General features: G+C 40.3%; 1 protein-coding gene across 2 annotated transcripts in view; it reads right to left on the bottom strand.

The window, feature by feature from the left end:
- Positions 1–20,059, bottom strand: part of INO80 (INO80 complex ATPase subunit) — a 70,794-nt gene extending 50,735 nt beyond the window's left edge. For both annotated transcript variants that reach the window (XM_026095687.2, XM_026095688.2), the window contains exons 1-11: positions 19,481–20,059; positions 11,012–11,197; positions 9,947–10,113; positions 9,789–9,856; positions 8,238–8,399; positions 6,279–6,399; positions 4,771–4,985; positions 3,700–3,753; positions 1,917–2,120; positions 374–569; positions 109–176 (exon numbers count right to left, since the gene is read on the bottom strand). In XM_026095687.2, coding sequence (XP_025951472.1) covers positions 109–176; positions 374–569; positions 1,917–2,120; positions 3,700–3,753; positions 4,771–4,985; positions 6,279–6,399; positions 8,238–8,399; positions 9,789–9,856; positions 9,947–10,113; positions 11,012–11,154 — 1,398 coding nt within the window. In that variant the 5' untranslated portion in view covers positions 11,155–11,197; positions 19,481–20,059. The remainder of the gene's footprint in view (positions 1–108; positions 177–373; positions 570–1,916; positions 2,121–3,699; positions 3,754–4,770; positions 4,986–6,278; positions 6,400–8,237; positions 8,400–9,788; positions 9,857–9,946; positions 10,114–11,011; positions 11,198–19,480) is intronic.
- Positions 20,060–20,220: the final 161 nt, after the last annotated feature.

Genomic DNA, 20,220 nt, shown 5'->3' with positions numbered 1-20,220 from the left:
CACCTAAGATAGAGTGACTTGAATTGGCCACTATGAAAAATCCTGGGTTTAGGCCCCTACTAATTACTCTGCCTTCCCTTTCGTTTCACGGATCCAAAAAATACATACCCTGGCCTGGTGAATCTGGTAAGCATCTTCAGCATTCTTCAGAGCTTGGGCCTTGTAGTAGTTACTATCTGAAAACAGTAGGTCCATGTTAGAGCTCTGCAGTAGTAACCACCCAAATTAACATACAGATAAATGCCAGTAATAACAGCAGGGCTTCTTACACGGAAGGATTTTTGTGCTTGAAATTGTAGGCTCACATAAGAATGTGTACAGCACAGTAAACTTCAGAAGAGGGCACAGGAAGCATCATATATAAATTGCTTACCATAATCTTCCTGGGTGATATTGACCACTACTCCTCCCCCAATATCAATCTGCCTTTGAGTAGAGCTGTCTTCCAGTTTGCGTAGGATTTCCTCCTGTATTCCATCATGTCCAATATCGCGTTTACGACTCATAAAATGTGCATATAATTCAGTTTGTGTGATCAGGAAGTTAAGTTTTCGCTGCTGCCTCTTGGCCTAAAAGAAAAGCATTCAAAAAAAAACAGATGAAGGGGAAAAAAAACAAGATAAAGGTTTAATATTTAAATTATAATTAAAACATACTAACAACTAATCTATGTAGATTGTATTATGCACATTACTGTGGTATCAGAATGCTAAATTATTGGTTGCTCATAAAACATCAACTACCACCAAAAACATCTATATCACCTATATTAAAATATGAAGCTGTAGTACACTAACAGGTTTTTTTTTTTTACTCTGTAAATATGACAAAGAACACTGTCATCTACTAAAAGGACGTTCAAAATTTTTGGTTACATTGAAAAAATAAAAGATTGACAAAAATAAACAAGAGTATAGATGTTTGTGGTTAAAGACCTGAACAGTTAAAAAAAAAAAAAAAACCCTCTCATGACACTCACAGTAGCTAACTCCAACATTCTATTATTTACTTAGTAAAGAGAATTTTGATAGAACACGTGAAATGCATAACCAGGTAAAACAGCGCTTAGTTGAGATACTACAAACAGAGTGGGATGTTCAGTGTTCAGCAAGATGTTGTAGAAACTCTTGTCTGAAAATGCTGCAGTAAAATCTGTGTATTAATCTAAGTCAGTTAAAATCTTCAGAAAATGCTTATGAGACGGTAAGAATGAGAGGACACAGTAAACAAAGGCACGATTTAATCACAGAACTAAACAGAAGGTATTCTGAAGCTCCACCTCAGCTCATCACTGCAAATGTAAGATAACAACTATAACTTCACCAGAGAACTCTGGCAAGAAACAGATTTTTTTCTTAAATTCAACCCTTAATTAATCCCTAAGAGAGTCCACAAAGTAGTCAGTTTGACCTTTAAGGGGCCAACACAAAAGTGATCACAGAAAAATATTCAACTCTGTATGCCCCAACACTTTTTCTAGCGTTCTCTGTAACTTTCACAGAGAAGGTATATAAAAATTATTAAGTCATGTATACTGCAGAAAAAAGTTAAACAAAGTCAGTGTGAATTAAAATGTGGCTTGCCTTGTGAATCCAGAATGATGTACAAACCATCAAAAAAGGCTGGCCCTTGCTAACACTGAGTTATGTATGTCAGTGAGACACATGCTGCTTGGCTAACTTGTTCTTTCATTTTCATTCATTTATAAAGAACTTGTGCAGCTTGAAGGCTTTTTATTACATCTAGCTTACATTAGAAGAATTATGTAAAGAATTTTAAGATAGCAGAAAATATAGCTGGAAAACGACTGAAATGAAAAAAAAATCCAAAGCCCATAAACCAAATTTAGAAATTATTTGGTCAACCCTGTCTCTTCTCAAGAGATCAATTAGCAATAATTGGTATTTTTCCTGTACCTCTCTCATCTCCTCATCCAGCTTGCGTTGCTCCAGAGCCTCTTTCTCAGCTCGTTTGCGATGTTCTTTTTCGACCTTTTCATACTTTTTCCAATAGAGAAGCATCTCCTTCGTCAGACGACGTGCCCGTGGTAGAGTTTCCTTACAGTTTTTCTGGGCCTGGATAGCAGCTCGACGTACCTCCCTCATGCACTGATGGGCAAGCTAGGGAGAAATAAGATACAGAGGAAAAATGGGAAGATTTAAAGCCATCCTTTAATAACAGCCAAATCTGATCCTTCAAAAGATAAAACCTGTGATACTTTCCTCAGCTCTAATACCTTTGAAATGAGGTGAGAGAACATGAACTTCCAAAAACCTCCTGAAATGCATACAGAAGACAAAACCTAAAATCGGTTTCAGTGGCATGGTTCTCAAAATATTCACTGGTGGGTAGGTCCTTGAAAGGACTCAGGAAAACAGAGTTCAAGCCCTGCCTCCAACTCATCCATTCTAGACATTTTCTTGTAGCAACTATGCTGTCTTACTGTTTTAATAAGGCTGTAGCAGTGGCAATATTGGTGGAACACAATCCTACTCACATTAATACTCTGAAAAATGTGTGAGTATCCTGCAATTTTCCTACCATCTCATAAAAAAAGCATAATAGAGTGTAATTTTTCATTCTAGGATAAATAAATTAATGCCATTGCCATGATGGTCCAATAAATATCTGGCTTTGAAGTTTATGACAGTCTTTTTTCTCCAGTAAAATCTGCACATCAGTAACTCTGCCACACAGAAATTTCAAATGATCAAACAAAATGAAAATAAGGAAAAAAAAGAGAGGAATTTCACAGCCAAGTCTGCTGCTTCACTCACTTGCTAAAGTGCAATTTATGATACCTACAAATACAATAATCAGACTATTTGCCCAGACATCACAAAGAAATCTTGTCTCAGCTAGCTATAGAGGACTGTAGGAGAGAACCAACACAGAGCTAAGTTTCTTAGATATATACATGCATGCCCTATTTTCTGCATCCCTTTCACAGAAAATACTCCCTTTCTTAATAATGTATATACAGAATTAGTTTCCTACATCTTCTTGTCTCTGATGATTCTCAGCCATATACTTCATTACTTTTTCATTAGCCATATAAATGAGTCAGACACTTGAGTGTAACACTTCAAAAATGCTCAGAAAGCCATTACTAAATGTTCCTAAAGTAAAGCCTTCTAGGTATAAACAATGACACATCTCAGAGAAGACCTCAATGAGGAGATAAATTTCTTTTACAATAACTTAAGCAGAAAATTGTTCTATTTTTAATCTCTGCTCCTATATATAGTTATGTAAATTAATACATTTAATACTTTGAAGAGCCCCTTTGATTTAAGCAAGAGCGCTCAAAACAGTAAATTCTAGCTAGTGGATAGATGCCACTAAAAGTGGCCAAAACATGCCAAAAGCTAGAGCGTACTGAAGCTTGTATTCATTGATTTATTGTATCAAAGATCAGTAAATTAAAAACATACAAACTAAATCTTCTGAAAGCCAAAAAGATCTCATGAAAGAAGCTCATGTTTCCCATTTCATCTGCTGCTTATGAAACATGCTGCAATGATACATCTAAAAAATGAAAAACCTTAACTAAATGACAAATTAGTTCTAAATGGTGCTTCCTCCCATATTGCCCTGCCAGTGTAATCAGCACAGTAAGAAACAAAAGAAACATGAAGAGGTTACAGTTTACTTATTATATACCATACAAGTAATGGTATAAAGCTAAACAATGCTTACCTTTTTGCTGTTGGTTAGGAAAAGGTTGCGTGCTGAGGCTTTTTGCTTGTATGCCTATGAAAGAACACCATCTTAAAATCACTCAAAGAATAATGGCTTCAAAAGATCATCCAGTCTTTAGCAGCTATATGTGCCAACCTCAGCCGTACACGTACTGTAAGTATTTTTGCTCTCAACTGAAACAGCTTTCATCCTTCATTACTGAAGACAGACCTAAACGTATTTCAACTTCTAAAGGAAGTATGTTAAACACCTGCTTTTTCAGGATGATTTCTTTAATTACTGCTTTTGCAAAGCAGGGTTCTCCTATTCTGCTGTTATCATTGGAAAAAAGAAAGAAAAAAAAGAAAGGGTATTTCTGATATTTTCCAAAGAAGTTAAGAATAAATGCAGATCTTACATTCCTCATGTGATCGAAATTAGTCTTTTGAAAAAGGAAGGTCTATCACACTGGGCATATCCTTTGCCTGGTTTATGAGTTCATAAAGGATATTAAAGCCATCACTCATATTCAGTTTCCTAAAAATTCAAAGTCTGTTACTGCAGACTTCAAAAAGCAGGTCATAAGATCCACTCTGATCACCTCTCAGAGAACTAATGACAGCAAACACAGCTTCCTATTACAAATGTGCCTAAAGGTCCTTCTGTAAATGATCCAAATACTGTTTTCTGAAATGGGAAGTTTCAAAAAATACTCATGCTATAGTGACTGAAACATTCCTCTCCCGAACTTGAGGCAAGACCTAGATATTGGGTTGCTCTACATTGCTATGCTGCAAGGTTAGTACAAGTATCTAATGGAGTTTACTGTACTGTTCAGAGAAAACGTTTGGACAGCCAAACGAAAGCAGCAGCAAAGCACTGTATGACCCACTTAGATATCATTGGTGATAAGTAATCAGAACTACACTTTGCTCATGGATTACAGAGCATCAGTTTGGCCACTGATGTCCAACAGAAAATCATGTCTCACTTTACTCTGTTTCTCCACATGTTAATACCCCACTAAGTTAATCTGCTATTTCACTTTCTTTTCAACATCACTGATCCAGTGCCACTAGCCAAGCTCACCTTCGGCAACTCCTTTTTAACTATGCTAAGCCACACTTTCCGCCGACGGGCATTAAGTTGCTCAATGGTCAAATGTTTTTTCTTGGCCCCTGGTGGTGGTGTATCGTGAGAAAACTTGGCAAAAACTTTGGTCTGGTGATGATGGCGGCGTGGCGATTCCTCTGAAGAGAGCTCTTCATCCCGTCTCCTCTTTTTCTTTACTTTTTTCAGCTTTCCTGCATGGGAACAATGATCACAAAATTAGTTTCTTTTCCAACTTTTGGAAGCTTTCTTTTCTAACTTTTTTCCACATTTAGTCAACTGTCTTTCCCGATTAAGCTATCCTAGCTAATTTACATGTGGAACCACCACCAACAACAAAAACTTATCCATGTGCACCAGTTCTGGCACCATTCATTCATCACATCAGATATTTCCCGATTACTTTGTAATTGAATGATTTTCCTGTTTAATAGAGTGGTGAAATGCAAATCTATCATGCAGGGAAACATGCCTTAAAAGTTAAAATATCTGTGATCTGGTATAATGTTTTTTGCTCTGTGGTAACATTCTACTTAAAGATACTTAAAGATAACAAGATCAGCATTCAGTCTGAAACCAAACTCATCATCAGTTGAGACAGCGCTCCATGTTATGACTTACTACAGACACCATTTTCAGAAGGAACTACCAGATACTGATATCAAATATTAAAAATACTCTTTGAGAGTATGCAAAACCATGGATACTACAAGATTAGTGAAGACAAACATACACGGTTAAAGGAAGTTGCAGGAAGATAGGAAGGAAGGAAGGAAGGAAGGAAGCTCAAAATAGCCTCCTTAAAACACATCTCGAACTTTAAGTAGTTACACTAGAGAGAATTCACTTTACATTGACAGTTCACAACCTTCTCTTCCTGCTTCCTTACAGATTTACAGCTGCTGCCAGCTCAATCAAGAAAGGAAACTGTACTTCCTGACAAACATGCATCTGAGAAACTCCAGCTGAGAGGTTACAGAAGTAATTCTATTTTAATTCACATTGGACATCAATTTCCAGTTCCCTCTCATTTCCAGAAAACAGTCTCATTCCCTATCATTTCTTGTTCACTACAATCATACATCCAGGAATAACTGTATCAGGTACTGGGTCATTTCTTATTCTTTTCAAGGAACTATCATGTTTTAAAAACTCTGAGCAAATGGATCATGATATGCAACAGCATCTGTGGATTCCAAAACATTGCCAAGAAATGAAGCAGGCTATAAAACGATAATACTATGATACTTTCATTCTAGATCCAGAGGTCCATAAAGAAAATCTAAAGCCATGAACTTTCAAGACAGGCTCTTTTTTTCACCCTAGCTTTCTGGAAGACAGAAGATAAAGCACAGTGTTTTCTGATAATTTTTCTTTGACAGACTGGACATTAGCTTTCCATCTGTCAACTAGAGGCTTTGTACACTTATGTTTATTGGAAGGAAATCCTGTGGAAAAGAATCAGTTAAAAACACAAGTGACTTTACCTTTTATTTTTTTCTCTTCTTTAAACTTCTTTTTCTTGGGTCCTAGCAGGTGGCGCTGCTGCTCATAGTAAGGATCATGCGTCGAGAGCAGTCCTGCACTGTAGTACTGATATTGCTGCAACTGAGGTGGATATAAATAAGCATGAAAATGGAAAACAGATACAGCAGATAACAGAGATGGCAAGTAAACAAGTTCAGATCTTGATCATAAATAAGAGATCAAAAAATATGTGCTTCTCTGTATTTAGCATTGTTATCAAGGATCATGAAGTGCCCAAAGTGAACCCACTGATCCAGAGGTACCCCCCAAAGTTCTACAGAGGGAACCAAACCCCCCCAGGTACGTAGAAGAGGAAGAGCAGGCAGCGAGCCTTACTGTTTCAAATCATACCGTTCTATCCTTTCACATGTGGGTGCTACCCACCAAGAAGCACAGTACATGTAGTGGCCCAACTGAGGACTTCCTATTTGTTTTGCTTGCATTCCTATATTACATATCTGCTCTATTTATCATATCATAAAATGTCAGAGGACTGGGTTAGATGAAAGGCATTTAAAGCATTTCCACAGGAACAAATAACTTTAACATTCAGATTATCAACCAAAGTATAGTCACTCCAGTATTTTTTTGCAATTGTTAAAAAAAAGTCAGTATTTTCCAAGTGTTATTCAACTAAAATATTAAAGAACCATATACAAGTTACATATAAACAGGGAAATTTTTGAACTGTAGTCTCTTTAATTAACTGTTTACACCTGAGCATACTACTAAGTTAATCAAAGATTATTGAAAAGTGGGAACATCAGAATAGAAAGTAAACTATTAATAAAAAAAATGTTTTAGATAGATGTGGGTTCCCCTCCCCTCCCCGTAAATGTAAAATGTAAAATGCTGCTGTGAAAATACTCTGGTTATTTCCACTGAATATTACTTCTCAGCAGTCTGGAAATAAACATTGATGTAAAATCTAACAAAAGTTGTAACCTGTGTGAAAATTGGGTATATGAATATTTTTGTAATTATGTAATATTTCAAGAAGCTAACACAATCTGGGTTTACAACTTAATGAGTAAACAAGAAAATGATGTGGACAGAAGCAATGGCTTGCGTGGGAAATCTCTATTTCTTCACTTTTCTGGTGAAATTTCCAAGGAATACAAGGTAAGAAGGCAAATATTTATTTCAGACACATCCTCTGATAGTCAAATAGGATGACTTCCTTTATCTGAGTCTCACTTTCTGGTGAAATTCAAAATAGCAACAAAAATGTCTGCAAAATCCCTTACAATAGGAAGGAATATATTATTAGAATGGTCACAGAAACTTGGCCTGATATTAAGAAAAACGCAGAAATGCATCAGCAGACATTTTCTTGTAAGGAAGAGAAGAAAATGAAAATATGAGAAGAAAATCTAAAACAGGAAAGAGAGGTAAGAAAGAAAAATAGAAAGGCATGGAAAACCCAAAAGATCCAGAGAAAACAGTAGGAAGAAAACTAGGAACTCCCTTTCAATAAAGTAAACATCACCTTACCTCTCCCAGCCAATGATTATGCAAGTGTAGTGCTTCAGGTTTAAATACACGATTTTAGTCTTGAATAGTGCAGCTACTACTTGTATTAACATTTACCCTACAGCACCTCAGTTTTCATATATATTACCCAGTTCTTGCCTTCTTGCTCCAGTGAACAGGCAGAGCACTGTGGAAGCTATATACACACAGGTACCAGTACTGTCTACATAACTGGAGAGATTCTCAGTGTAAGGGATCAGCAACTTTCTAATCTGTGTGTAATTAATTAAATTACCCTTGTCTTAAACTGATGCTAGATTCTTCTAGACTACCAAAAACCAGGATATTTTCCACTCCAATTATAACTTTTTCAGAAAAATGTAAGAGGAGTCAAAAAAAGCACTTACAAAGGAAACCAAGGAAATACAAAAAATCTGGATATTTACCTCTTTGTCTTTGCTATATTTACTTTGATGCAGTTTCTTATATTTGTGTAATCGCAGCATATTGTGAAGCTCCTCCCTTGAAAGAGAAAATTCTTCCTCCTCCTCTCCATCCTCATCACTTGGTGAATCTGTATCACTGGAGTCATCACTCAGAAGGATACTCTGAAAAGAATAAACAGACTAATTTAACAATCGCAAGTCCCTATACCAAACTGTTTATTTAAGCAGAATACTCTTGAGCCTCTACCTAATTAAGGCCACAGGCCTTAGCATTTACAAAGTGTCTCCCGTCTGAAATGCCTCAAATATCAAACAGCTTTTTGAGATATAGTACTGTGTAGCAGCTAATCTAATACAGGTATTTTTTGATGGCTGGGGAGGTACTTTTCTGTCAGTTTAGTGTGCTAAATCAGATTGCCAAGAGGTCAGACAAGAGCCAGACCTGATGCAAGGCATGCAGCTGGAAGTGGGACAATAGCAGGACAAATAATGCAAAGCACATACATCACAAAATTCCCTTCCTTGTACTTCATTGCTACAAAGAGCCTTGGGGGATGACAAGCAGCCAAAATGGTTTCTTAAAATGACTTAATTTTCATTAGAGGAGTCTACATTACAATGAAGATGCAAAGACCGCATAAAGCCACCATTCCATTCTGTCCTTTCTTCCTCATTGGACCTTGTACTGAGTTCAGCTTAGAAACAAATATTCGGCTGAGTCCCATATGTCTATTTAATATTTTTCATAATAGGTCATCCTAATTTGTACCGTGTACTAAAACCACTTCAAGTTTCTGAATGTACACTCATTGTGAAATTTAACTAAAATGCAGTGCTCACCAAAACAGAGAAGACTACTGTCCATTGTTACACAATGGAAATGAAAGCATCAAATCTGCAGAGACTATAATTTTATCTTGTTCTACGCAAGACCTAATACAATATTTATTATCTACTGTCATGTACTCTTTCTTTCCCTTTCCAAGATGAGAAGGCCTCTGTAGAACGCTTTTTTTTGGTAGGTGTTTTTAATGTATATAAAAGCATTCCTGTTTTCTTAGCAAGGGACACTAGCTCCATTTACAGCAAAAATTAGTGCAGTAAAGAGTCCAACACAGTGTAGGAGAAAAGAATTCCTTTGGAGCCCTCTTTTCAGTGACCTACAAAATATTACCATATCTCTATAGTCACTCATACATTTTTTTCAATGTGAGATTTTGCATCAGTTAAGATGACACCACATAATCTTAAAGCAGCTCTTAAACACATAAGTCTAGCTTCCTAAGCTCTCAGCAGTAAATGTGAAGTAAAATTAGAGGACTATCAAGATGACCACAAAAACTTACTGTATTTGGAAATTACATTTCTGATAATACTCTGACCAGAGCTCAACGCATTTTCTTATTGCTGTCTGCTTGCTTACATGTTTGGGTCTTCATGATCCACAGTGGATGACAACATGGAACCACTCATTTATCACTGTCTGCAGGGTGTTACTTGGGCTCTACTCACATATTTAATAACAGCCACATTTCTTCCCAATATGCTTACCTTCAGCCACTTTCTGCTCTTCTTCAGTTTGGAAAAGTTATAAAAGCTCCCCTTTTCAGACTTTGGTTCTGTTCAGAGGAAAAAAAAAATTCTTAAGAAGTAAAACTTTTCCCATCTTATCCCAAAGTAAGCAGAGATTCAACCTAGTGCATGCCTACCTGGCTGCAGTACTCCATTCAGGGAATGAGTGTTCAACATCCCGGAATTTCCTGCTCCAGAAGATTCCCCAAGCAAAGAGTTTGGAGGTTCTTCCTTAACTTGCATCAGGGGATCCCCAGACTGAGGGAGCAAAGGATTGTCATCCAATCCATCTTCACTTTCATCACTGCAATAAGATACACAATATGGTCAAAATGAGAGGCAAATATTCAAAACAGAATATCCCTAGGACTTTTTCTTACGTGTGGCCATTTTTCTAAGGTTTGAAAATTAAGAAGGTCTCAGACATAATTGTACACATTGGAAATACTGCTGTTAATAATTTCTGGTTAAACCCTTTCAGTAGCAGTTAATCATCAGGCCAGCCTGGCTACGCTACCAAACTGCACCCTCAGTCTCTAACTAGGTACTTAATTTGAGAAGTCTGAACTAAGCAATAAACTGCAGTGTTGAGTCAAACTAAAGTACAATATTGCCAGTCTCAACACTACTGTATATACAAAAAATATACAGCACCTACTTTTTCTACTCCTTATGTGTATCTTATTACGTGCCTGTAATATACCCATTATCTATTACCCACCCAGTTTTCAGTCCTGTGACTTTACCGTTCCAATCCAAAACACTAACGAAACTGAAAGTAAATTGCTTTGGGATAGAAACTTCACTTTGATGACTCATTTCTCAACGGCAGAACTTACTTTCTTCCACATAAATTCTGCATCTCACAATGGTCTTTGCATTTCACTTATGGTTATGGGCCAGTTCCCTGAAAGATCAACTCAGTACTTGTTCATCCTACTTTCTGCAGATGAAGAAATTTTTGGCCATTCAACTATGAAAAACAGCTTTAGAAGACTGTGCCAGTTTGCATCCAGGCTGGCAACATGCAGACTTATCAATGTGAGGTAAGAGAAGGAACAGTGCAAAATCTTTACAGCAATAAAGATTATACCGAACAAGTCACTACTAAACCCTTACTATGGTGTTGCCTTGGAACAATGCTAAAAATATGCTTGCTTTTCCTCATTATTCCCAAATGAAAACAGAAAAGCTTTTGGTACCTGGATATATTCCTGTTAAAGATGGCAGAGGTCTGTCGTAGGAACTGATCCAACTGCAGAGCTTTCTCCAGATATTGTAGATAAAGGGGTTTTGCCAGCTCTGAGCAGCTGCCATCCTCCCTGGCACCCAGCTCTGAGGCCATAGAACAAACTTCTCCTCATGCACAGATGCCTCCAAACACGCAACTGTTAGGAAGAAATATCATTATCATCACCACCTTTGAAAAGAAAGAACTAGATGAGCAGACAATACCCACTGCCTATTATTTTAAACTAAAACTTTATTTTAAAATCCCCATCAACAAGCTTTGGTTTGCAGTTAACAAGTATATTGAAGAAACAGAAACTTACACTAAGATTTCCAGCACAATATTAACATAGCCAAAAATTAGATTCTTAGTCTTCTATGAATTTGTGATAGATTTTGATTGGAATGAGCACTGCTCTGACCTAGTATGATAATCCAAATGCTTTAGCAAACAATGACATAGAAACACAAAGTACAATGAATCCAGTCCTTGAACACCTCAAGTAAACTTTCATCACTGTTAAAGATAACGTTCTGAATAGTGAGGGCAGCCATGTATCATATAAAACAAATGCAAGTAATTAGGTGATTATTTTTAAGTTGAATCATATATATAAAGCTACTCCAAATAAGAACACTGAAAATATCTTTTATGTTTTTACAATTCAATCCACAGCTTAGTCTACAGAATACTTCTAGGACCCTTCCTTTATTCAAAAGCAGCGTTTCTCTCACAGCACCCAGAAACGGCTACCTGTTGCACAAACAAGCTACAAATACTTGACCAAAAAAGCTTCCAATCTATAATTCAACTATCAATATTACTGAAAAAGTAATACATGATTTGTAATTTATTATATGCTTTCTCCAATTACAAATTTAAAACACATCACTCTAGCTTTCTGGTTCTTAACTAATAAAAGTTTCCTTCCTGATTTTTACCTTCACATGCCCTTGGGATTTGATTCTCAAAAAAAGAAAAAACAACCCACCGCATTTGCATCATGCATACATTACAGACAAAGCTACCAAAACATTTTATTGCTCTGTCAACTGCACTTTTATTTTTCTTCAATTACAAAAGATGTCTTAATGATTGTTACAGTAATAGTGAGAAAGATAATTTTAAAATACATTTATTTCAAAATTCAAAACTGTTCCTGTAAAAATGAAAGTGCTGTCAATGCCCTAAGTAGGATAATATTTACTAACAAATGAAGGCCTTCAGCTTAAGCTTTTGTCTCTGGTGGAGAACAAAAATAAAACGATCAGCTTTTGAACGATTTATTAGATTACCTGTTCTTCTAAAGCATTCTTCTGGTTTGTATCATATTTTTAAAATACACAAAACCTGAAGCAAACTTCACACTCTCATTTACTCCAAAACATTATATATATGTTCAATTATTAAACTGTTTTAAGCTTATACATGTGAAAACATAAACTAAGCTTTAAGGTCTTCAAATTGCTCTATGTATACAGTCCAAAAATCAGTGACTAACTTTTTTCAAGTCTCTTATCCTTGAAAACTACAAACCACTTTCAGAATTCCCGAGATTACAAAAAGCTATGATTAACTGATTACTACCTTGAGCCTAATAGCTGTGGTTGAACAAGAGCACCTTTTTTTTAACAGAAAAAACACCTAGCCTCATTTCAAAGTCTTTAGTCATACAGAAGAAAGAACAGCAGCCCAGAAATTTTAGACAGGATAGCAACCGTCATCTGAAAATGAATTTTAGACTGAAGCTATCTAGGTTCAATTTTCTATATGCTAGATCTTCTTACACCTGACAAAAACAGAATGAATGACCTCTGTTATATCTGTTTTCAGCAGAGGTTAACAGCCAGAACAAAGCACCTGAAAGCCTTCCCTATGAAAAGGGGATTAAGATTCATGTTTTCCAAGCCCTTATTTATTTCTGAAGTTTTCATCTGTGTGTGTCTTATTCCTTAACACCCACCTGAAAAAAAAGTAACTCAAAGACTGCCTTCCAACACACAGGACCATGAGGAAAGTAAAGAGGTTAGGAAAAGAGAAGAAGTGTTAACCTTGTGCCTCTGACAGAAGAAATCTTTATAGGAGGGGATAGTAAAGGACACCAAGAAGGTGAAAGTGGTTTTCTTTCACATCACCAGTAAAAATAATATAGAGGCCTGATACAATCCCTCATATCACACCAGAAACAGAATACGGGGACACCTTTTATCACTGCATTTGAAAGTACATCTGTAAACAAGAACTAGCATGTGTTACATGACTATCATATTATTTTAGTCTCCCAGCCAAAATGTCACGTGTAAGTATGATGCTTTAAGGTTTTGCTCAGAAGCATAAGGCACCTTTCAGCTGTCTGCCCTTTGCAGAGAACGTCCTTCCTGAAAGTCAACATTTGGTAACACTGCTTGCCCTTGAGGCACTGCAGGAAAGAAACCTGCCTGAAGGGGCACTGAGCACACATGGCCTTATGGGGCTTCACTGCTTCTGGGGAAACTAACAGGTTTGCCAGGCTCTTTTTCACCCTGACCACACTTGCCCTCAAAACTGTACAAGCTTAACAGGAAAAACAAAAAAACAAAAAAAAAGTTTTTAATTACAAGACAGCAAACAGGTTAGAGGCAGAACAAATACGGTCATATTCCTGGTCTAAACTGATTAACTGGATACTTTTCTAGCTGCTCAGATGTGCTTGCCTAAGAGCTGGTCTGTCAGCGCTGCCACCAGCCCACACCATTGCCGCTCCTTTGCGCAGGCACTGGTGCTCGTCTGGCTCTACAGGGAGACAGCTTAGAGAGATAACCCAGCAGAATACCATTTCCTTATTTGCAAGATAAAATGAACCTATGAAAAGATGACCATAGCAGATGTGTTTGCTAATTGGAAAACCAAGGCATTTCCTCTGGAGCGGCTCATTCATACTGCACAGAGTTCCCACGCATCTGTGAAAGCCAGCAATAACATCCTCGATCTGCAATGACTGCGGTAACGGCAAAAAGTGAGTTTTCATTCAGTATTTTAATACATTAAATTGCCTTTTTTGTGTACTATGAGATGTGCTAAATACCTGACTCATCCATACTTTTGGCAAATAATTGTGTTCGTAAGTATTATTTCTCAGATCAGGAAACCTCACATTTCTACATTTAACAAAGTCCTCCTTGTGCTTGCATAGTAAAAGTAATCTATATTCTACCCAAAGAAAAAGATGGAAACTTCTGCCTGTTTTCCACTTTAATTTCCCCAAGAGGCTCCTGTATATACAATGTTAATCAGCATTCTCCTCAAAAAAGTTACCCACCTGTCTCTCGCCTACTGAATAACCAAGGAAAAACAAGAGAGCTTAACAATAGTCTCAAATGTAAAAACAATGCCCAAAACAAATTCAGTAAAAGTGTTATACAGCCATAGAGAGTAGTTCAACCCCTTAATTCTGCCTTTCATTTATTTACATGCTAACAGTTGCACAGTGCTTCTCTGCTGATCAAAGTAGTAATAAAGGAAGCTGACAGCTATCTCTTTATTCTCTACTCTTTCGTTCCTATTACAAGTTTTAAGAAACAAAGACTTCCAATGGCTAAAATTGCTCAAACGCTGAAGTGACAGAAGATGGGAACAAAACAAATGAGACGCACACAACAGCCTTATCCACTAAAGTAGGTAAAAGGGTCCAGGAAATCAAAGACATTGTTTCAGCAGGTTTAAATGGCGATGACATTCGTTCCACTTTTCTTTGCCATTTTTGATACAAACCTACAGTTTTGCCTACTCAGTTTAAGGAGGACTGCAGAAATACTGATTTTCAAAATGTTTTTTATTGCTGGTGATAACGTTTAGATAATCATGTTACAGGTGGTAAAATGGTTGGATACTGCTGAGTAATGGTTCTGCTGTCATGACTTCCTTACTAATGTACTTCAATATCATACTAAGTTTCAGTATCAAATTTAGTAGAGTTGTTTGCCTTCTCTCTCCTCCTTTCCTCTCCCCCAAAGTAGTAACAGTTTAGGAAATTAGCCTCAGGATCCCAATAGCAGGTGTACTAGCTGGCAGGCCGGCACCTAATTCTTTAACATTCTTACTTAATCATAAGCTCATGCAGAAACTAATTGTATCATGTGGCCCTTTAAATTATTAAAGGAACAAGTAAAATACTGCCAGTGCATTTTGAAATCAGCTCTCGACTTCATGTAAATGACCTTCAGACCTTCAAAATGATATATTTTTTAAAGATCTAAGCTCATTTTTAAGAAGTCCTCCTCATTCTGTTTTACATCACATTGCTTAGTTCAATGTTACTGTAAGTGTGAGGGTTTTTTTGTTTTTCAGGTCAGTCCATTAGAACATCTAGCCAGTAAATAAACACCCAGCTTTAGGGAAGAATCCTCCAAGGCCATTTTCAGAAAGCAGAGTTATATTTTATAACAAGGTTTCCAAGTTTATGCCCACTGACCTGCAGCAACCAAACAGTAAATATACTGCTTTCACGAAGCAGCTTAGCTTTAAAAGCAGACTTTCCTAGTTTAAACAAATACCTACTGTCTGCTTCTGAATGGAAGTCCCACAAGCTTTTGCTGTCCAACCAATATCGATGTAGACCAGCAGCCCCACAAGCAGCAGGTGCACAGCTCCGCATTCCTGCCCTGCTGCGAGCTTTGTATGGCTGGTTTAAGGAGGACTTTTCCTCCAAGAGTCTTTTTCTTTTAGCTGCCCCACTCCCTCTTTGCTCAGTGGCATTACTACATCTCAGGCAAGGCCCAGAGGATTACTTTTTCTCCTCTTTACACCTAACAATGACAACAAATGTTACAGTAAATAGTAACATTCCTAACCAAGGGCACATACAAAAAAAGCAAGCTACCGGGGGGGGGGGTATAAGGTACAACATATCGGCTAATCCACGGTACCTCTTCTTAGGTTACGGCAAATGCAAGACAAATTAACAAGGTAAAACGAATTCAAATGGTTTCACTCACTACATGCTAGCAGCATATATACTCAGTGTTATCAGCGAGCAGGTGAGCACAGTCACTCGTCCAAGTGCTTCAGCAAACAAAAGCACAATTTCTCATTTCTCCTCCTTTTAACTCTTGTTTTAAGTGGACAAAAGGTTGAAATCCAGCGTACACAGGAAAATATGCATCTCTCATATGCCTATTTCCATCACGGAAAGTCTTATACATACAGCAGAATTAAAAACTGAAGCCAGGAGAGTGAGAACATAACTTTCTACATGATTTTAAGCTCCCTCACAGTCTTGGCAGTTTTCTGTTTTTTTTCCCCTGGTCTTTTCATGCTTTATATTTTGATACCAGCTTATCAAGACTAGTAAGAACTACCAAGGTACTTTTCTTTCTTGAAGAAATTCAAAACTGAGACACACAACTCTCACCAGAACAGCAGAACAGTGCAAGAATTTGCCTCAGTAGTAGTAACATCTCCAAGATAACCCTTGACATACAGACATACACATCTACACAGCAGATTAAGTCAAGATTTATACAGAAAACTTATATTAGCATACAGTAGCATCAGTTAAGGGGTGTATTTTTTGTCAGTTTCTTTATAGACAAAATCTCTAACAGACAACTGTGGTGGTATTGAAGAGTTTTAACTGGCATTTCGCTTGGAGAACTATACGCTCATCTTCCCTCTCTCCCCCACCTTGTAGCTTGTCTTGATAATATAGTTACACTGACAACCCTTTTCTACAGTACCCTATATGCCTGGTCTTAAATCCAAATGTAATTGCCATATTGTCTTTTTCTTAGGGCAGGAAGTCTTTTAAACAAAATTGATATACAAGACATTATTGTTTAAAAAAAGAAAAAAAAAGGAAGATATTTCATATGAACTTAAAGGCCTCTGTTTCCATTAAATTCAAATCGAATGAATAAAAGACATGTATATGAAACTGAAGAGCAAGTTTTCACCTTTTCAATTTGAAATGAAAAAAGAAGCAATTTTAATTGCATGTAATGAAACATTACAATTGAAATTCTAATGTAATGAAACATTACAATTGAAATTCTAATGAAATCCAGTTAAAATTAGATACTATTCTATATGCAGTACTTTACTACCTTACTTTTGTGGCAATGTTTCTTATTGCTTTCCAAGGAATGAGGTAGCATTTCATTGATCTCAGTTCCACCTTTTAATAGCTTTTAAATATAGAGCTGCAGAGCCAGTAGACACCAGCTTTGGATTCTCCAATTGGAGAAATAGCAGTCACAGATGGGGCCCAATTTATTATGAAAAAAGCTACACAGCTCTCCATAAATTTTATTAGAAGCATATATGTAAGTGAATCACAGAATACCTTAAAAGATACATATAAAGCTACCAAACACAGAAGTTGGCAAGTCACAGCTCAGTTCCCATGTTTAAACTAATACAAAAATGACCAGGGGAAACCAACCAGTCTAACTGTTCAGCAGAGGTTAAGTCTTGTCCCAGAAGAGCTGTGAAGAGCATTTCTGAAGATCTCTGATGACGCATCCATACTTTCTGCATTACAAGTCATATAACAACATCAGCGGTTACCCTGATACACTGCCACTGCCTTTGCTCCTCTTTCTTTCTCTGTATGCACAGGATACAAACTGCATGGATGATTTGTTTTTAGTTTGTTTTTTCCCGCCCTCTACCCCAGTTCATGAAAAGGGAACTATGTCCAAGGGAACCCTACGAGGACCATTTTTATTCTTGCCATCTAGACCAATCACTAGCACATAATTTAGCTTGTCAAGTAGCATGCTTGTTGCAGACTTTACACCTAATTACATTATACCCAAAAGGAACAAAACTTGCTAATTTAAATAGTCATGAAACGCAAGGCAGTATTTTAAGAAACCTTAAGATATACATGCAAGAGATGGACTAGAAGTCCAGAATTAAAGGAATCATTTGTAAAAGATGGGGAAAGATTCGAGCTATAGCCCTTCTTCTTGTTCTTTTCCCTGTCTGCTCACTACTTTATCAATCCCAGGATATCATAGCATACTCTTACACATACACATTAAAGGAATGACGACACAAACGCATCATTTCTGAATAACGTCAAATGGAGGTTTGGTGATGTATAGGTGGTGAGGCATATCAGGTGTGCTGTGTAAATCTGAATAATACAGTTATTTGTATGATGGAAAAGTAAAAGTCTAACAATGCATATAAAGATGTTTCACTACAGGATGAAAGAACTTGACTTGCACTGTCTTATATGTGCAAAGGAAAAAACAATCTAAAGAAATTGATTGCTATATTGTATACAACAATATAATCTAAAAAAGTTGATTGTTATCACATACAATGACACTGCTGAGACTGAAATTTACCACACAGGATCAGCAGTAGGGTAACAAAAAGAAGGTATAACGTTAAATAACGTATTAATTGAAACAGAAATTGTATTGACACTGTGTTTGCAGTGAAACTGGTTTAGACTTTATACCACAGCCTTAGCGTGGCTTTTCCTAGTGTATGTATTTACCGGTGCAAACAGGACACCAAACTGTGTTTCGTATACACCTAGCCTGGTACTTCTGAAGCAATGACCCCAGCGCCACAAGCAGCGCCTTGCCAGCGGGTGCCCATGACCATCCGGAGCTCGCTGCCAGACCGTGACTTCACAGAGCCGGGAGCCGACGGGGAAGAGCGCGTGCCGGGAGAAGCCGGAGCGTTAACCGCCGGGTTGCATCATGCAGCGGGCAAACGAAGTCCACGGCCTAGGCCAGAGCCGGGGCGCGCTGAGGGCCGTCCTGCTCCGGCTGCCTCGGGCCGTCCCCGCTCCAGGCCTCGAGTTTGACATCTTCGGACGTGACGACGCTTGGCAAGACCCGTCCCCGGGGCGCCCGCGCGGAGCCGCCCGCGGAGCGACGGGCACCAGCACCGCGGCCCCGCGCCACCGGGGGCGGCCGCGCCCCCTCCCCCCCCCCGCCCCGGGGGGCAGCGCGGCGCCGGCCGCCCCCGCCGCCACGACGCGGAAAGTTACCAACGGCCGCGCGCCGCCCCGGCGGCTCCACGCGCGCGCTGCCATGTGACGGCGCGGGGCCGCGCGGCCGCCCGCCCCCCCGCCGCCCGCGCGCCCCCGCCGCCCCCCCGCGCCGCCGGCGGCCCCGCCCGCGCGCGCCCCGCAACAGCGCCGCGGCGCCCCCTCCGCTCGCCCGCGCGCCACCGCCTGGCGCCGCCCGCGCGCCCCCCGCGCCGCGGAGCCCGCGCCGGCGGAGGAGGGGGCCGTGGGGGAGGGGCGGCCGAGCGGCGGTATCGGGGCGCATCCGGCGGGCAGGGCGGGGAAGGGGCCTGTCCCTTTAAGAAGAGGCCCGGCTGCTGCGGCCGCTGCTCGGCAGGGGGGTGAAGCCGCGGCCTGCCCAGGCGGGGCCCCGCCGCTGCCTCGCTTCGCCCCGGCCCGGCGTGCCCTTGCCCGGTCGCCGCGGCGGCTCACCTGGGTGGCGGGCCCGGCCGCGGCGCGGCGGCGGCGGCGGCGGGGGGCTGGGGGTGTCTCCGGGGCTCGCTGCCCCGCTCGCTCCGCCCGGCCTCTCGCCCGGCGCTGCCGGCGCTGGCGCTGCCCGTGTCCTGCCGCGGGGTCCTCTCGACTCCTGCCTCGCCAAGATGGCGCCCGCGCTGCTGCTGAGGAGGAGGCGGCGGCTGCGGGCGCTGGGACGGCGGCGGCGGCCACTTTCGCTCACTGAGAGGAGAGGAGCAGGGACACGGGGAGCCATGGCGGGGGGGAGGAGAGGCGCCATGGCCAGGCCTGAACAATCGAGCCCCACGTACCCTCCCGCCGCCCCGGTACCGCACCTCGCCGCCGCCGCCCTGCTTGCGCCGTCGCCGCCGCCGGACGGCCCCCGCGCCCGCACCGCGGGTGCCATCCCCACACGCAGCCCGCGCGGGGCCCGCGCCCATCGATGCGCTCCCGCGGCCGATTGGTAGAGTCTGGCAGTGACGGAAATTGCCGAAGGGACTCGGCCGAAGTGGCCGGGTGAGCCAGCAAGTCTCGCGTGAGGGAGGAGGAAACTCTCGCGATGACGGGGGGGGGGGCCCAGGGCAGGCGCGTGCGTACCGGAAGTGACGCGCTGTCGCCCTTGGCCCACCGGAAGGGCGGCGGGAAGAGGCCTGGGCCCGCGGCGAGGGGAGGCTGCAGAGATCCCCCGCTCCCCCAGGCCCGGCCCCCCTCAGCACAAG

Source organism: Dromaius novaehollandiae, chromosome 5 (assembly GCF_036370855.1).
Source record: "Dromaius novaehollandiae isolate bDroNov1 chromosome 5, bDroNov1.hap1, whole genome shotgun sequence".
In the NCBI taxonomy this organism is placed as follows: domain Eukaryota; kingdom Metazoa; phylum Chordata; class Aves; order Casuariiformes; family Dromaiidae; genus Dromaius; species Dromaius novaehollandiae.
Note: the sequence above shows the minus strand (reverse complement) of the source record. Positions and strands in the feature narration are given on the sequence as shown.